The 14120-nt window shown below is 41.3% G+C and overlaps 1 protein-coding gene across 1 annotated transcript; it reads left to right on the top strand.

The window, feature by feature from the left end:
- The first annotated feature begins 9519 nt into the window (after positions 1-9519).
- Positions 9520-12000, top strand: dio3a (iodothyronine deiodinase 3a). The gene has a single exon (XM_043697401.1). It carries the CDS (start codon positions 9602-9604, stop codon positions 10379-10381), a length of 780 nt encoding a protein of 259 aa, XP_043553336.1. The 5' UTR covers positions 9520-9601; the 3' UTR covers positions 10382-12000.
- The last annotated feature ends 2120 nt before the right edge of the window (positions 12001-14120 follow it).

Genomic DNA, 14120 nt, shown 5'->3' with positions numbered 1-14120 from the left:
GTAATGTCAAGAATAAAACTCAAAGAATATGATCAACCATCTCTCCCCTTTAAAGTTTGTGTGAAGTCATATAGCCATAAAAATAAGATAAACAAAAACATAATCCATTATTGAGGTGCTACAGGTCTTAGATTTCAAAGGTATTGTCTAAGGAGCTATGATTAGTTGTTGCACTGTATTTTATATACACTACTAATACTGAGCATTGTGGTGGAGGGATTGAACATTGAAGATACTAGATATGGTGCTAATCCAGTGGGTTGCTTTGACCTGAATAGTATCAAGCTTCTTGAGTGCTATTAGTGCTTCATTCATCCAAGCAACTGGATAGTATTCTATCACACTGTTCTTCTGCACCTTGTAGATAGTGGACAGTACTATTCCAGATAAACTGACATCAATCAAGTTTTCTTGTACACATCAGGTGGAAATTGATATAGTTATAACTTACCATTTTCAAATGAAAGTTTAAGTTAAGTGGGCGGCACGGTGGCCCAGTGGTTAGCACTGCTGCCTCACAGCGCCAGAGACCCGGGTTCAATTCCCGCCTCAGGCGACTGACTGTGTGGAGTTTGCACGTTCTCCCCGTGTCTGCGTGGGTTTCCTCCGGGTGCTCCGGTTTCCTCCCACAGTCCAAAGATGTGCAGGTCAGGTGAATTGGCCATACTAAATTGCCCATAGTGTTAGGTAAGGGGTAAATGTAGGGGTATGGATGGGTTGCGCTTCAGCGGGTCGTTGTGGACTTGTTGGGCCGAAGGGCCTGTTTTCACACTGTAATGTAATCTAATCTAAAAAAATCTAATCTTAACTTTGTAATTTTAGGACAGGGTGTTTAAAGTAAAATCAAATGACATGTCTTTATTGGATGACGTGTTACCGTAATGTAAGCTAATTGGGAATTTGTGTGTGGAGTCAGAGGAGATAGGGGAAGTGCTAAATGAATACTTTTCATCAATATTCACACTAGAAAAAGACAATATGGTTGAGGAGAATACTGAGATACAGGCTACTAGACTAGGTGGGATTGAGGTGCATAAGGAGGAGGTGTTAGCAATTCTGGAAAGTGTAAAAATAGATAAGTCCCCTGGGCGGGATGGGATTTATCCTAGGATTTACTAGGAAGGCAGGGAGGAGATTGCAGAGCCTTTGGCTTTGATCTTTCTGTTGTCATTGTCTACAGGAATAGTGCCAGATGACTGGAGGATATCAAATGCTGTTCGCTTGTTCAAAAAGGGGAGTAGAGACAACCCTGGAAATGATAGACCTGTGAGCTTTGCTTAGGTTGTGGGTAGAGTGTTGGAAAGAGTTATAAGAGATAGGATTTTTAATCATCTAGAAAGAAATAAGTTGATTAGGGATAGCCAACACAGTTTTGTGAAGTGTAGGTCATACCTCACAGACCTTACTGAGTTCTTTGAGATGATGATCAAACAGGTGGATGAGGGTAAAGATGGTGTATATGGATTCCAGTAAAGTGTTTGATGAAGTTCCCCACGATAGGCTATTGCACAAAACACAGAGGCATGGGATTGAGGGTCATTTCATGGTTTGGATCAGAAATTGGCTAGCTGAAAGAAGACAGAGGTTGGTGGTTGATGGGAAATATTCATCCTGAGTTCAGTTACTAGTGGAGTTCCACAAGGATCTGTTTTGGGTTCGTCATTTTTATAAATGACCTGGATGAGGGTCATTTGCGGATGACACTAGGGTTGAGAGAATTGTGGATAGTGCTGAAGGATGTTGTGGATTACAGAGAGATGTAGATAAGCTGTAGAACTGGGCTGACAGATGGCACATGGGAAAAGTGTGAGAAGATTCACTTTGGAAGGAGTAACAGGAATGCAGAATGCTGGGCTAATGGTAAGATTCTTGATGGTGTAGATGTCCAGGTACATTGAAAGTCGCTGCCAGGTTGATTGAGTTGTTAAGAAGGCATGTAGTGTTTTACCTTTATTGGTAGAGAGATTACGTTTCGGAACCATGAGAGCATGCTGTAGCTGTACAAAACTCTGGTGCAGCCACATTTGGAGTATTGCATACAGTTCTGGTCACTGCGTGATAGGAAGGATGTGGAAGCTTTGGAAAGGGTTCAGAAGAGATTTACTAGGATGTTGCCTGGTGTGAAAGGAAGGTCTTACCAGGAAAGGCTGAGGGACTTGAGGCTGTTTATTTTGGAGAGAAGGAGGTTGAGGTGACTTAATTGAGACATACAAGATAATCAGAGGGTTAGATAGGTTGGACAGTGAGAACCTTTTTCCTTGGATGGCAATGGCTAGCATGAGGGGACATAGCATTAAAATGTGGGGTGATAGATATAGGACAGATGTCAGAGGTAGTTTCTTTACTCAGAGAGTAGTAGGGATACTGCCTGCAACAGTAGTAGACTCACCAACTTTAAGGGCATTTAAATGGTCATTGGATAAACATATGGATGAAAATGGAATAGTGTAGGATAGATGGGCTTCATATTGGTGCACAGGTCGGGCGAAATATCGAGGGCAGAAGGGCCTGTACTGCACTGTAATGTTCTATGTTCTAATGCTTTCAGGGCTATTCCCAAATTTTGAAGCATTTTAGGATTCATAGATTAACATAAAATTTAAATCACGTAAACAAGGCAATTGGTTTAATTGGTCTATCATACTGATTATATGCCAATCAAACCTCCTTGTACGCAAACTGCCTCATCTATGACATTGACGTGTATGTATCAAGACTTCCCTTAAATGACTTAATAATATCTATTTCAATTATTTCATGCAGCAATGAGTTCCACATTCTGAATAAAATGAAAATCCCAATGAAAGTTTTATTAGCGACAATCTTATATTTACTTTTTTTTGGACTCATCAAAAAATGAAAATTTTGCTACATTTGCCATGTCAAATACCTCTGTTCCCTCTTACTTGACTATTTCAATATTCTCTTGGCCAGTCTCCCATTAAACATCCCCATGAACTTCAGCTCATTTAAAACCAATTGCCCTTGTCCTAATTTTAACCAAGTCCCATTTACCCATCACTCAGATGCTCCCTCACTGACCAAAATCTTGATTTTAAAATTCTCACCATATTTTCAAGTTTGTCTGTGGTTGGATATTCTCATATCTCTTAGCCCACTCCAGTACAAGCTCCAATACCTCTGCACTCTTCAAAATCTGGCTGTTTGCACACCATATATTGCAATTGGTGACCATGCCTTCAATGGCCTGGACAATGAGATTTTGAATTCCATCTCTAAACACTTTTGCCTCTCTACCTCAGTTTTCCTCCTTTCAGACACTCATTAAAATGATTACATTGTTTTTATTCTCTTGGGGAATGTGGGCATTCCTGGCTAGGCCATCATTTATTGCCCATCCCTTAAGAAGATGTCAGTTAGCAATCTTCTTGAACCACTGTGGGTACACTTTACACTGCTGTTATGCATGATGTTTCAGGATTTTGTTCCAGTGACAGTGAAGCAATGACAATATTGTTCCAATGTAAAATGGTATGTATCTTGGAGGAAAACTTAGAGCAGTTGATATTGCATGTAGCTACTGCCGTTTTTCTTATCGGCAATGTCCCTTCTCAGCTGTGTGGCCACTTGGAAAGTCCGCACACACCAGTCAACGCGTGGACAAATTGACATCCAATTCTGGACGTTGCTGCCACACAGAGATCTTGGAGGTCAGTGCAGCACCAGGAGTATTAAAAGGAATGTAAATTCTAGGTGGTAGAGGTCATGGGTTTCAAAGATGTTGATAAGGAGCCATGATGTGTTCTTACACTGTATCTTGTACACAATACTGTCTCTGAGTGTTGGTGTTGGTGCTGGAGAGAGTGAATGTTGAATGTTTTAGATAGGGTGCTAACCAAGCGGGCTGCTTTGTCCTGAATAGCATTGAGATTCTTGATTGCTCTTTGAACTTCACTCGTACAGGCAAGTGCACAGTATTCTATTACAATACTCATCTATGCCTTGTAGATGATGGACAGATTCTTAGAAGTCAGGATGTGAGTTTCTTGCTACAGTATTACCAGCTTCTCACCTGCTCTAGTAGCAACAGTATTTGTAAGGCCAGTCAAATTCAGAATCTGATCAATAACTATCTGAAGATTGTTGATGGTGGGCATTCAGTGATGATAGTACCAATGAATGTCAAAGTTGATGGTTGGGCTCTCTTTTGGTAGAGATGTTCATTGCCTGACACTTGTGTGCTGTAAATATTACTTGCCACTTATCAGCCCAAACCTGAAAGTTGTCTGTGTCTTGCTCATTTTGACACAAACTGCTTCAGTATCCAAGGATTTGTAAATGGTGCTGAACATGCTACCTTATGATGGAGGGAAGGTCATTAATGAAGCCGTTGAAAATGATTGAGCCGAGGAAACTACTACCTGAGGAAATCATGCAGTGATATCCTGGGATGAGCTGATTGAGTTCTAACAATCACAGCCACCTTGTTTTGTTCTTGGCTCATCTCCAAACCCTGCTGACCTCTTTCTCCAAGGTTGCCATTGACTCCGGTTTTACCAGGGCTTCTTAATGCCACACTTGCTAAACTGTCCCAGCATCTTCTTTTGTGCTTCAGTCTCAAATTTCCTTTGACAATGCTCCTGTGAATTGAATTGAAAGACTATTATGTGATAGATCTGCAAGTTGGTATGCTCCTTATTTTATATTTTAAAGACCTCTAACAGTCTCCTTTTAGCTTTCTTTTTTCCAAGCAAAAAGAGCTGCAGTCTACTCAATCTTTCACTGATAGCTGAATTTTCTCAGTTCCTGAAGCATCCTTACAAATAATTATGCACTTTGCCATTGCCTCATTACTCATTTCGTCCAACTGAGATCCATATAAATTTAATATTTCCCCTACCTTTATGTTCTATTCCTCTAAAAATTAACTCCAGTACTTAGCTTGTACTTTCAATAATCCCCAAAACCAATTATGCCACTTTCAATGATTTGTGAACCAGTATTTCTCTCCTATTAGCACAGTGACAAAGATTGAGAATGGGTAAATGAATTTTCTGAGTTAGACTTGGCACTTTGACCTTTCTGTGACAAGTTGCACTTAACACTGTTTATCCTGTACTTCTTTGCTTTTCCTTAGCTTCATGTGACGTCTCACTATATACAGAACAATGAAGGACACTCTACGCTTTCAATTTCTGAAATAGATCCAAATGATCACATTCATCTTTTCTGATTCTTTGTATTCTTGGTAGTCTGCAATATTTCTCTCAAGAAACTCATCTCTGCTGCCGGTATTTTTGCTCATCAATTTCACTCAGGTTAATATAACATGGGGCTAACCACAGCTTCACAAACTTTTCTTGAATTTTAACTAGAATAGACCAAAGGATGAAGGAACGGAAATAGGTAATTCAGCCCTTCGAGTTTGATCCATCTTTCAATGAAATCATGCTTGATCTGATAATCATCAACTCCACTTTCCTGCCGTTTCCCTATAACCCACTTAAGAATCTGTCTATCTCATATAAGATTGTAAAATGTAGAAACAGAAGTAAGCCGTTCAGCTCACTGGATCCATTTCTTCAGTATTTCTAGCATTCAGAAGGAAGTCCAAACCTTTTAATATTTTCCTCATGGTTTCCATTGTCTAGCATAACCTGTATGCCATCTGTTCATCAGTATTCCCTCCAACTATCATACATATATTTTGCTGGTATTTGCCAGTTTTAGTTTCATTCTTTTAGTATGTATATCAAATTTCCTACCTTCCACAGTAAGCTAAAGGAAGTGATGGCCTTGTGCTTTTATCAACTCGCCTATTAATCAAGGGATCCATTCTGGGGACGTAGGTTCAAACCTTGCCATGGAGTTGGTGAAATTTGAATGTAACAATTTAAAAATAAATAAATCTGGACTTACAACTTTAATGATGACCATGGAGCCATTGTCAATTACCAGGGAAAACCCATCTGGTTTAGTAATGTTCTTTAGGGAAGGTAATTGCTATCCTTACCTAGTCTGGCCCACATGTGACTATAGACACATAGTTTTTATTCTTATTGACAAAAAGGAAAACTCATCACCAAATTACAAAGGAAAATACACACATCCCCATTATTGTTATGAACTAATTAGTTTTCCTCAATATTTCCCTTAGCTATTCAAACTCTTCCTACTTTTCTAAAAGGGGGTGGGGGGTTAGTTCTTCTCAGCTACCCTGAAAGAACTGACTCCTGTGAAATGTTGGCATCCTCAGTTCTAAACTAACATCTTAACATGTATTCTCTCTGAGAGAAACGATCAAGGAAGACATCAATCTTCAAAAAACACAAAAACACCAAATCCCCACTGTGTTTTTCTTCTTTATCTTCTTCCTCCTTTTGTTTTATTCATTCATGGGATGCAAGTGTCACTGACTGGGCCAGCATTTATTGCTCATCCTTAATTGTCTAGAGGACAGTTAAGGGTCAACCATTCTGAACCACTCTTGTGGGTCTGGACTCACGTATCGGCCAGAATATGTCAGGATGACAGTTTCCTTCCCTAAAAGACATTAATGAATTAGCTTGGTTTTTCCAACAATTGGCAATGGTTGTAGGTTTGCTCGCTGAACTGGTGGGTTTGTTCTCAGACATTTTATCACCATGCTAGGTAACATCATCAATGAACCTCCGGTGAAGCTTTGGTGTTCTGTCCCACTTGCTATTTATGTGTCTTGGTTTGTTGTGGTAGGTGATATCATTTCCAGTTCTGTTTCTGAGAGGTTGGTAAATGGAGTCCAAATCTAAATGTTGGTTAATGCAGGTCTGGTTTGAATGCCAGGCCTCTAGGAATTCCTGTGCATGTCATTGTTTAGCCTGTCCTAGGATGGATATACTGTCCCAGTTGAACTTGTGTCCCTCTTTGTCTGTGTGTGTGGATACCAGTGACAGTTGGTCATGTCTTTTGGTGGCTAGTTGGCACTCATGTGTCCTGGTGGCTACCTGCCTGCCTGTTTGTTGCAATCCTTGCAGGGTATTCTGTATATAAAATTCATTCAGCTGGCTGTAGGTAAGGTTCCTTTAAATTCATCAGGAGCTGTTTCAGTATGGTGGTAGATTTGTGGGCTACAATTATGCCTGGGGGTCAGAGTAGTCTGGTCATCATCTCTGAAATGTTTTTGATGTATATTAGGGTGGCTGGAGTCTGTGGGCGTGTTGTGACTTCCTGTTTAGGTCTGTTGCGCGGGTATCGGTGGACTGCGCTTATTGGGTACCCATTCTTCCTGAATGTGTTGCATAGGTGTTTCTCCTTGTCTTTGTGTAGTTCCTGGGTGCTGCAGTGTGTTGTGGCTCATTGAAATAATGTCCTGATGCAGCTCCGTTTCTGGGTGTTCAGATGGTTGCTCCTGGTCAGTGTGTGTGTGGCTTTCCTATAAACGCTGGTCTGTGGCTCTGCATTGGCTTTTCGTTCTACTTTGACATCCAAGAAGGGGAGTCAGTTGTTGTTCTCTTCCTCTTTGGTGAACTTTATACCAATGAGGACGTTGTTTATGTGTTTGTGGGTTTCTTCTAGATTGTCACGTTTCGTGATGACAACGTTGTCATCCACATAGGTGTCATCTTTGGGTCTGCTATGAAAGCATTCCCACTTCTGACCTGATGTTGAAAGGAAGGTCACGAATGAAACAGCTCAAAATGGTCGATACAAACAGCACGGAGTTGGAGCCCCCTTTGGGCTGGGCTGGATTCCGTCCTACCTATGGTGGGTCAACTCCACCTTTGAGCAGAGAAACCAAGAGGATAATCAATATCAAAATACTCAGTAAGGTTTTACTAACTGCTTCGTAACACACAACAAAAAGATTAAACAGAAATCCAGCATAATATCCCCTTGTTTTTTCATGCTACCCTGACGTATTAGGAAACAACTCAAGGAATTAGTTGAAATGTTCTGAGAAAGGGTCACTGGACCCAAACCGTTAACCCTGATTTGTCTCCACAGACGCTGCCAGACCTGCTGAGCTTTTGTAGCAATTTCTGTTTTTTGTCATCTGAAGGCATGTCAACTAGAATCTCATTGGTGGGTATCCGCCTCCGAATTCGCCCAGCTGATTGTAGACATGTTTAGCAGATCTCACTACATCACCAGTAGTGTTTTACAAAAAGTATCTTATTTCTTCTACAATAAACTATTTGTTGTCGCATGTGTGCTCCTAACAGGATATTTATTCTCGTTTGGAAACTCTTCAGTAGAAGATACAGTTTAAATTAGGAAACGTCCATTTTGGGGTCGATCTGATTTGAATTAAATGAATGACGTTTATTTATATGTTCCTGCTATAGCTAACAAAATCTCACGGCGTGTAGTACACTACATGAAACAACAAGAAATGTCCAAATTGTTGCAGGATGTGAAATACCAACCAGCCAACAGCGCCCTCTAATGATGACTGAACTCGGTAGCAATATTTAATATTTACATGTCAACACTGCATCCAGATAAGCCAAAGTTAAATCCATTGTGCTAATTTTAAGTTTTCTGCCTAAATTTTAAAATTAAGTTAAATTATCTGTACATTAGAGTGCTCTTATTTCGAATTATGAGCAACTCTTAACGGAATAGTGGAAACTGTCTCCTTGCTGGAGTATAAACCATTTAACGTACACTTCGAGTCAGCTATCCAAAAAACTACAGCTGATTGCCAGTGCGAATGCTTCCATCAGCTTAACAACCGAAAGACATAGCGAATGAAAAATCAATGGTTAAACACTCAACGAAACTGTCGTGTTTAACGCCTCTGAAATATTAACTGTTAAAAGGTCAGCCACTAATTCTTCGTGTCTTGTTGCATAGACAGCAATATATCTCATTATTTTGACGTTTTAGAGTATTCTGTTTCAAACCAAACCCATCCGCTTTTTTTTAATTCAGTCGCAGGAAATACAAATTGAACGTTTCAGTAAGAAGGAAAACGAGGCAATGCAATTAAGGAAAATAATTCCCCTTTGTTGGACCATTCCAAACAATATTCTCAAAGTTTATTAGCTAATACTTCCTTCTTTTAAAAACTCTTTCGTGAATGTGAGCGTCTCTGGCAAGGCAAGCATTTGTTGCGTATCCCTCAGTGTCTATTTTTTTTATTTCGCCATTGGTCCGCTGCTGGGTCAGCGACCTGATGAAGGAGCAGCGCTCCGAAAGCTAGTACTTCCAAAGCAGCCTGTTGGACGAGAGCCTGGTGTTGTGTGACTTTTAACTGGGTCTGTTGCAGTTATCCTGCACAACGCTAAACTCCTTCTCGTGGGCGCACTATCACGTTCTCGCCCCGTGTCGTACTTTTTCAGTTTAGAAATAGTCCTGGATTTCGATGATCTGGAAGCCCCCAAAGCAGGTCCGGGGCCAGTGGCTGTTTCCTCGGAGACATAAAATCTTGGAAGCTGCCAGTCCGTCCTGCCCTGTTCCCATATGGCCTGGCTCAGTGCTGAGGTATTCCATTGTTGCTGGATCATCCCCGGGGCGGGGTCTACAAGGGGGCGTGGCCTGTCTTCATTCAACACAGGAGTTTTAAAAGGGGACCAGCCGTGGCGGTTCGATCACAGCAGCAGGGAGGCACTTGCTACCTGGGAAGGGGAGGGCGGAGGCTCGAAATTACAAACCAACCATGAAGCTCCTGAAGGAGCTGGTGGCTGTGTTCATCCTGTTACCCCGCTTTCTCATCACCGCCTTCATGCTGTGGCTCCTCGATATCCTGTGCCTCCGAAAGCGGCTGTTGTCTAAGAGTAGGCAACAGAGCGAAGGAAATGTCGATGATCCTCCCCTGTGTGTCTCGGACACAAACCGAATGTTTACGCTGGACTCCCTCAGAGCGATCTGGTACGGCCAGAAACTGGACTTTTTCAAATCCGCCCACGTGGGCTCACCGGCTCCCAACCCTGAGGTGGTGCAGCTCCGGGACGAGAGCACGGTCCGGCTGCTGGACTATAGCAGCGGCGGCAGACCACTCATTCTCAACTTTGGCAGCTGCACCTGACCCCCTTTCATGGCGCGTCTTAAATCCTTCCAGAGGCTCGCCGCCCAGTATGCTGACATTGCAGACTTCCTCCTGGTCTACATTGAGGAAGCCCACCCTTCTGACGGCTGGATCAGCACCGATGCCCCGTATGACATCCCAAAGCACCGCTCCCTGCAAGACCGCCTGAAAGCTGCCAGTCTGATGGACAGAGAGAACCCTGGCTGCCTTGTGGTGGCCGACACCATGGACAACTCTTCCAACGCTTCCTACGGCGCTTACTTTGAACGGCTGTATGTCGTCCAGAACCAGAAAGTCGTGTATCAAGGAGGGAGGGGGCCAGAAGGATACAAGATCTCCGAACTCAGAATGTGGCTTGAGCAGTATACAAACCAGAGCCACAATCCCGGCACTGTCCTGGTTGAAGTGTGAATGAACTAAATGCACTGAACTCGTAGAAAGGTTTAATATATTTTGAAAACAATTCTTCCTCCCTACTATTTACCGCAATGTTTATGACTGGTTAACGAACTGGTGAAACAAGTGCTAACGTGTAATGTACGGTTAATATGACCTTGATGTATATTTGTAAATACTCTGTGAAATACTATGTATTTTGTGTGTGTGTGTGTGTGTGTGTGTTTCTAAAGCGATTTACCTGACTTGAAAAGAGAATTTACTGTATAGTGAGAATTCGCACATGTTCTTGACACTTCTTTGTGAAAGCCGGTTTCGAAATGGCTTTCTGCCAGGAAACCGCGCCTGATGTGACAAGTGTCCGGGATACGGTGGATTTTGTGTCTGATCAGTATTGTATTGGGTTTGATGAAAACAAGTGTTTCGAAATCGCGGGCTTTGTATATAATCGCATATCTGCATTCTTTTGAAATCAACCATTTTTAATACATTTTATAGTAAATGTTCAAAAAAAAGCGAGGATTGTGGTTCATTACTCCGTAATTTAAGGTTTGGTTCTATTTGGTTTTGGATGTGGATAAGCGGGAAAGGAACAGGTCCTACCAACTAGGAGAAACTGAGGACTGCAGATGCTGAGTCGAGAGTGTGGTACTGGTAAAGGTCAGGCAGCATTGGAGGAGCAGGAGAATCGATGTTTCGAGCATAAGCCCTTCATCAAGATGCTGCCTGACCTGCTGTGCTTTTCCAGGTCCTACCAAGTGTCAAGATCAGTTTAACACGGGTCAACATTATTTCAGGAGCAGGTCTTCTGGATGCTCTACCTCTGCCCCTACGGAATCTTTTTACTATCCCTTCTTACCTGGAAAAGCTTACATGACCTAACATTTCTGAACATACGAAATTGGCCGGTCGGAGCAAACGGCTGGTCCGACCAGCCTGCACCACATCTTGTTCATCTCTTCCTACCTATGTAGTCCCCAAAAAGAGACAAAGGACAGTACAATCTAGGTTCAATGGGGTCCACTAAGTGGAAAATTCCTCTCTTAACCTCCCCCCCCCCCCCCCCCCACACACACACACACCCCGCGCGGACACTAAGCAGTCAAAAACAACCCAGGCCGACCACATGGACCAAGTTGTTATCTATAAAGATATTGTTCCTCTGTTAATATTGACATTTTCCATGCACTCTATTGTCAAGTTCTGGTCATCCTTTAAGCAAGTTCGAAGATAATCATAGTATCCCCACAATGCGGAAGCAGGCTATTCGGCCCATCGAGAGATGGGTAGATGGTCAGACAGCTTAAATGACAAAAAGTTTCATAGTGAGAGTGCAAAGGGAATAGGACAAGATAGAAGATGCTTCATTCCTGATGAAGGCCCTTGCCCGAAACATCGATTCTCCTGCTCCTCGGATGCTGCCTGACCTGCTGAGCTTTTCCAGCACCACACTCTCGACTCTGATCTCCAGCATCTGCAGTCCTCACTTTCTCATAATTACGTTTGTCGCGTCTTCTAATGTTATAGAGCATTTACTTATAATGTTGAATAATATAAAACTGTCAATGTTCACCATGGCAGCCTGGAATAAGTGCAAAGAAATGAATAAACTATAAATAAGTTTAATGTTAAAACGTCGCTGTCCAAATTTTAAGACATGGACTCACGCTTACGATTCTCCGCGCTGCCTTCATACTTAGAACAAGATGACATCTGACCCAAGTATCACAAAAACCCAGGAAGGTTGACGCTAAATTCCTCACAATTCCCTGATATTGTGTTCTACACAAGCGCATTTTGGAAAGTTCTTCACCATACATTCCCCAAAGCTGTTGAACCATAATTTGCCACTTCAGTGAAGGCGAGGAGGTCTAGCAAGTTTCTTTCCGATTCTGTTTTCGAATAGCTTGATGGTCTATATAGGTTGCTGTTTTATTTTTCATGTTATTTAAAGGTCTTGCCACTTCGTTGACAAAGGAAGTCCTAATGTACCGACATAGGAAGACCAACAATTCGCATAGGTTTACTGTAGTGCGCTCAAATCTCACCTTCTCAATGGGTGTTCGGTGTATTGAATGTTCCTAGTCATCCTTTGTTGTTTTTATATTCTGTCCAAACTTTTGACATGACACCTACCTTCGTGCAATTTTTTATTCCTAAAGTTTGAAACTATCTTTAATTTGTTGCGTCTTCCCCTTGGAAATGTTCTTTCTGGTTGGAATGTGACGTGAAAGGCAGCGTGGAAAGAAGGAATTCTAGAACTGAAAGCATATATGTGAATAATGGGACAAAACGGGATCCACCAAAGACCAGAAATATAGATCTATATATACACAAACAAATATAAAAAACGTATTCGAGTATATATGTTAATCCGGGGAGAAATAATGATTTCTGAGGGGTGTAATCTTTACATCTAGGTAAACAGTCCAAAGCAATTGTTTCAATCAATAAAGGATCTATCATTAACATTTTAACCCATTTTAAAATCCTGATGTTTTTGTCGATTTTCATTTGCTGTTTCCTTCTTGTAACAGATACCTAATGTACCAAGAAGAAATATCCTACCATAGGAATCGATGTATATTACTGCTGTTGCAGGAATTTCTGGAGTCTGACTTTCTGGAGCTTAATTATGCATTTTTCATTGTCAGGTTTTTGGGTAGGGAAACAGAAAGCACAAATATCGAAACATGGATGGGTTCATCAATTACTTGCTCTCATCAAACATTTATTAACTACAATTCCTGGAACCTCAACATTGGCATTTATATTAATTTGTTTCAATTACTGCCTGAAAATATATTGTAAGGAGAATGGAGCAAAATGCATTGATAATTGACAATTTGGGCCCAACTAATTCTGTGCAAGTGGATGTGTTAGATTATGAATGAATCAAAATCTTGCCCTGAAATTTACATTTGTCATCTTCATTCTTCCTTATTGCACTAGAATGACCACTTTTAACATTTCGTGGCAGAATTATTCTTAATGGATGGATTCAAAGGAATTATTTATTTGTTGATTTTACTAAAGTAAAACAAGAAATTCTAAAATAATGCTCAGCAGCTTAGAAAGATCTATGAGGAGAAAAACAGAGTCAACAGGATAAAATTTACCATGAACATTTTAGTGGTTTTGGAAGAGGCAGTTTGCTTAGAAGGTTGAAATTGATGGTGCAGAGGAAGATCAGCAGCAACCAATCAGTTTCCACCTTTACCTTCAGTACTTTCAGTTATTCACACAGAGGAGACTGCTAATTATAATGCAATAAAACAGAGTATTTAATTTTGTACAAGCTAATAAGTGTCCTGCATGAAATGATCCTGAAAAAAGAGATCACACTCATCAAGGATGCACTGTTACAAGACTTATTTAGATCTTCTATCTTAGTGGAGCAGGAAGGTTGACAGTCAGATTATAAAAGGAATACGTAGAAAGGGGATATGAAAATGGAAACTTTGTTCAACCTGCTGCCACTTCTCACCCATTGCTAAAGCCATCAGTGCCCTATGTGCCTCATTCTGAGGGATAGATGATGTATTGCATTAAGGAAAGGGAGAATGTGAGGAGGTACCATCACACCGTGATGCTGCTGCTCCTTTAACAAGATTAGGTTGTCCTTGGTTTCTTTTCAGAGGGTTCGTAAATGCATAGATTCCGAGGTGTCTGGTTTGTGTGGGTTTTAGGGCCAATTTGATTATAGCTAACAGATACTGCCTCAAGCAAAAGGTTTTCAAGGTTTAAAAAAAAC

Source organism: Chiloscyllium plagiosum, chromosome 10, assembly GCF_004010195.1.
Source record: "Chiloscyllium plagiosum isolate BGI_BamShark_2017 chromosome 10, ASM401019v2, whole genome shotgun sequence".
NCBI lineage: Eukaryota > Metazoa > Chordata > Chondrichthyes > Orectolobiformes > Hemiscylliidae > Chiloscyllium > Chiloscyllium plagiosum.
Note: the sequence above shows the minus strand (reverse complement) of the source record. Positions and strands in the feature narration are given on the sequence as shown.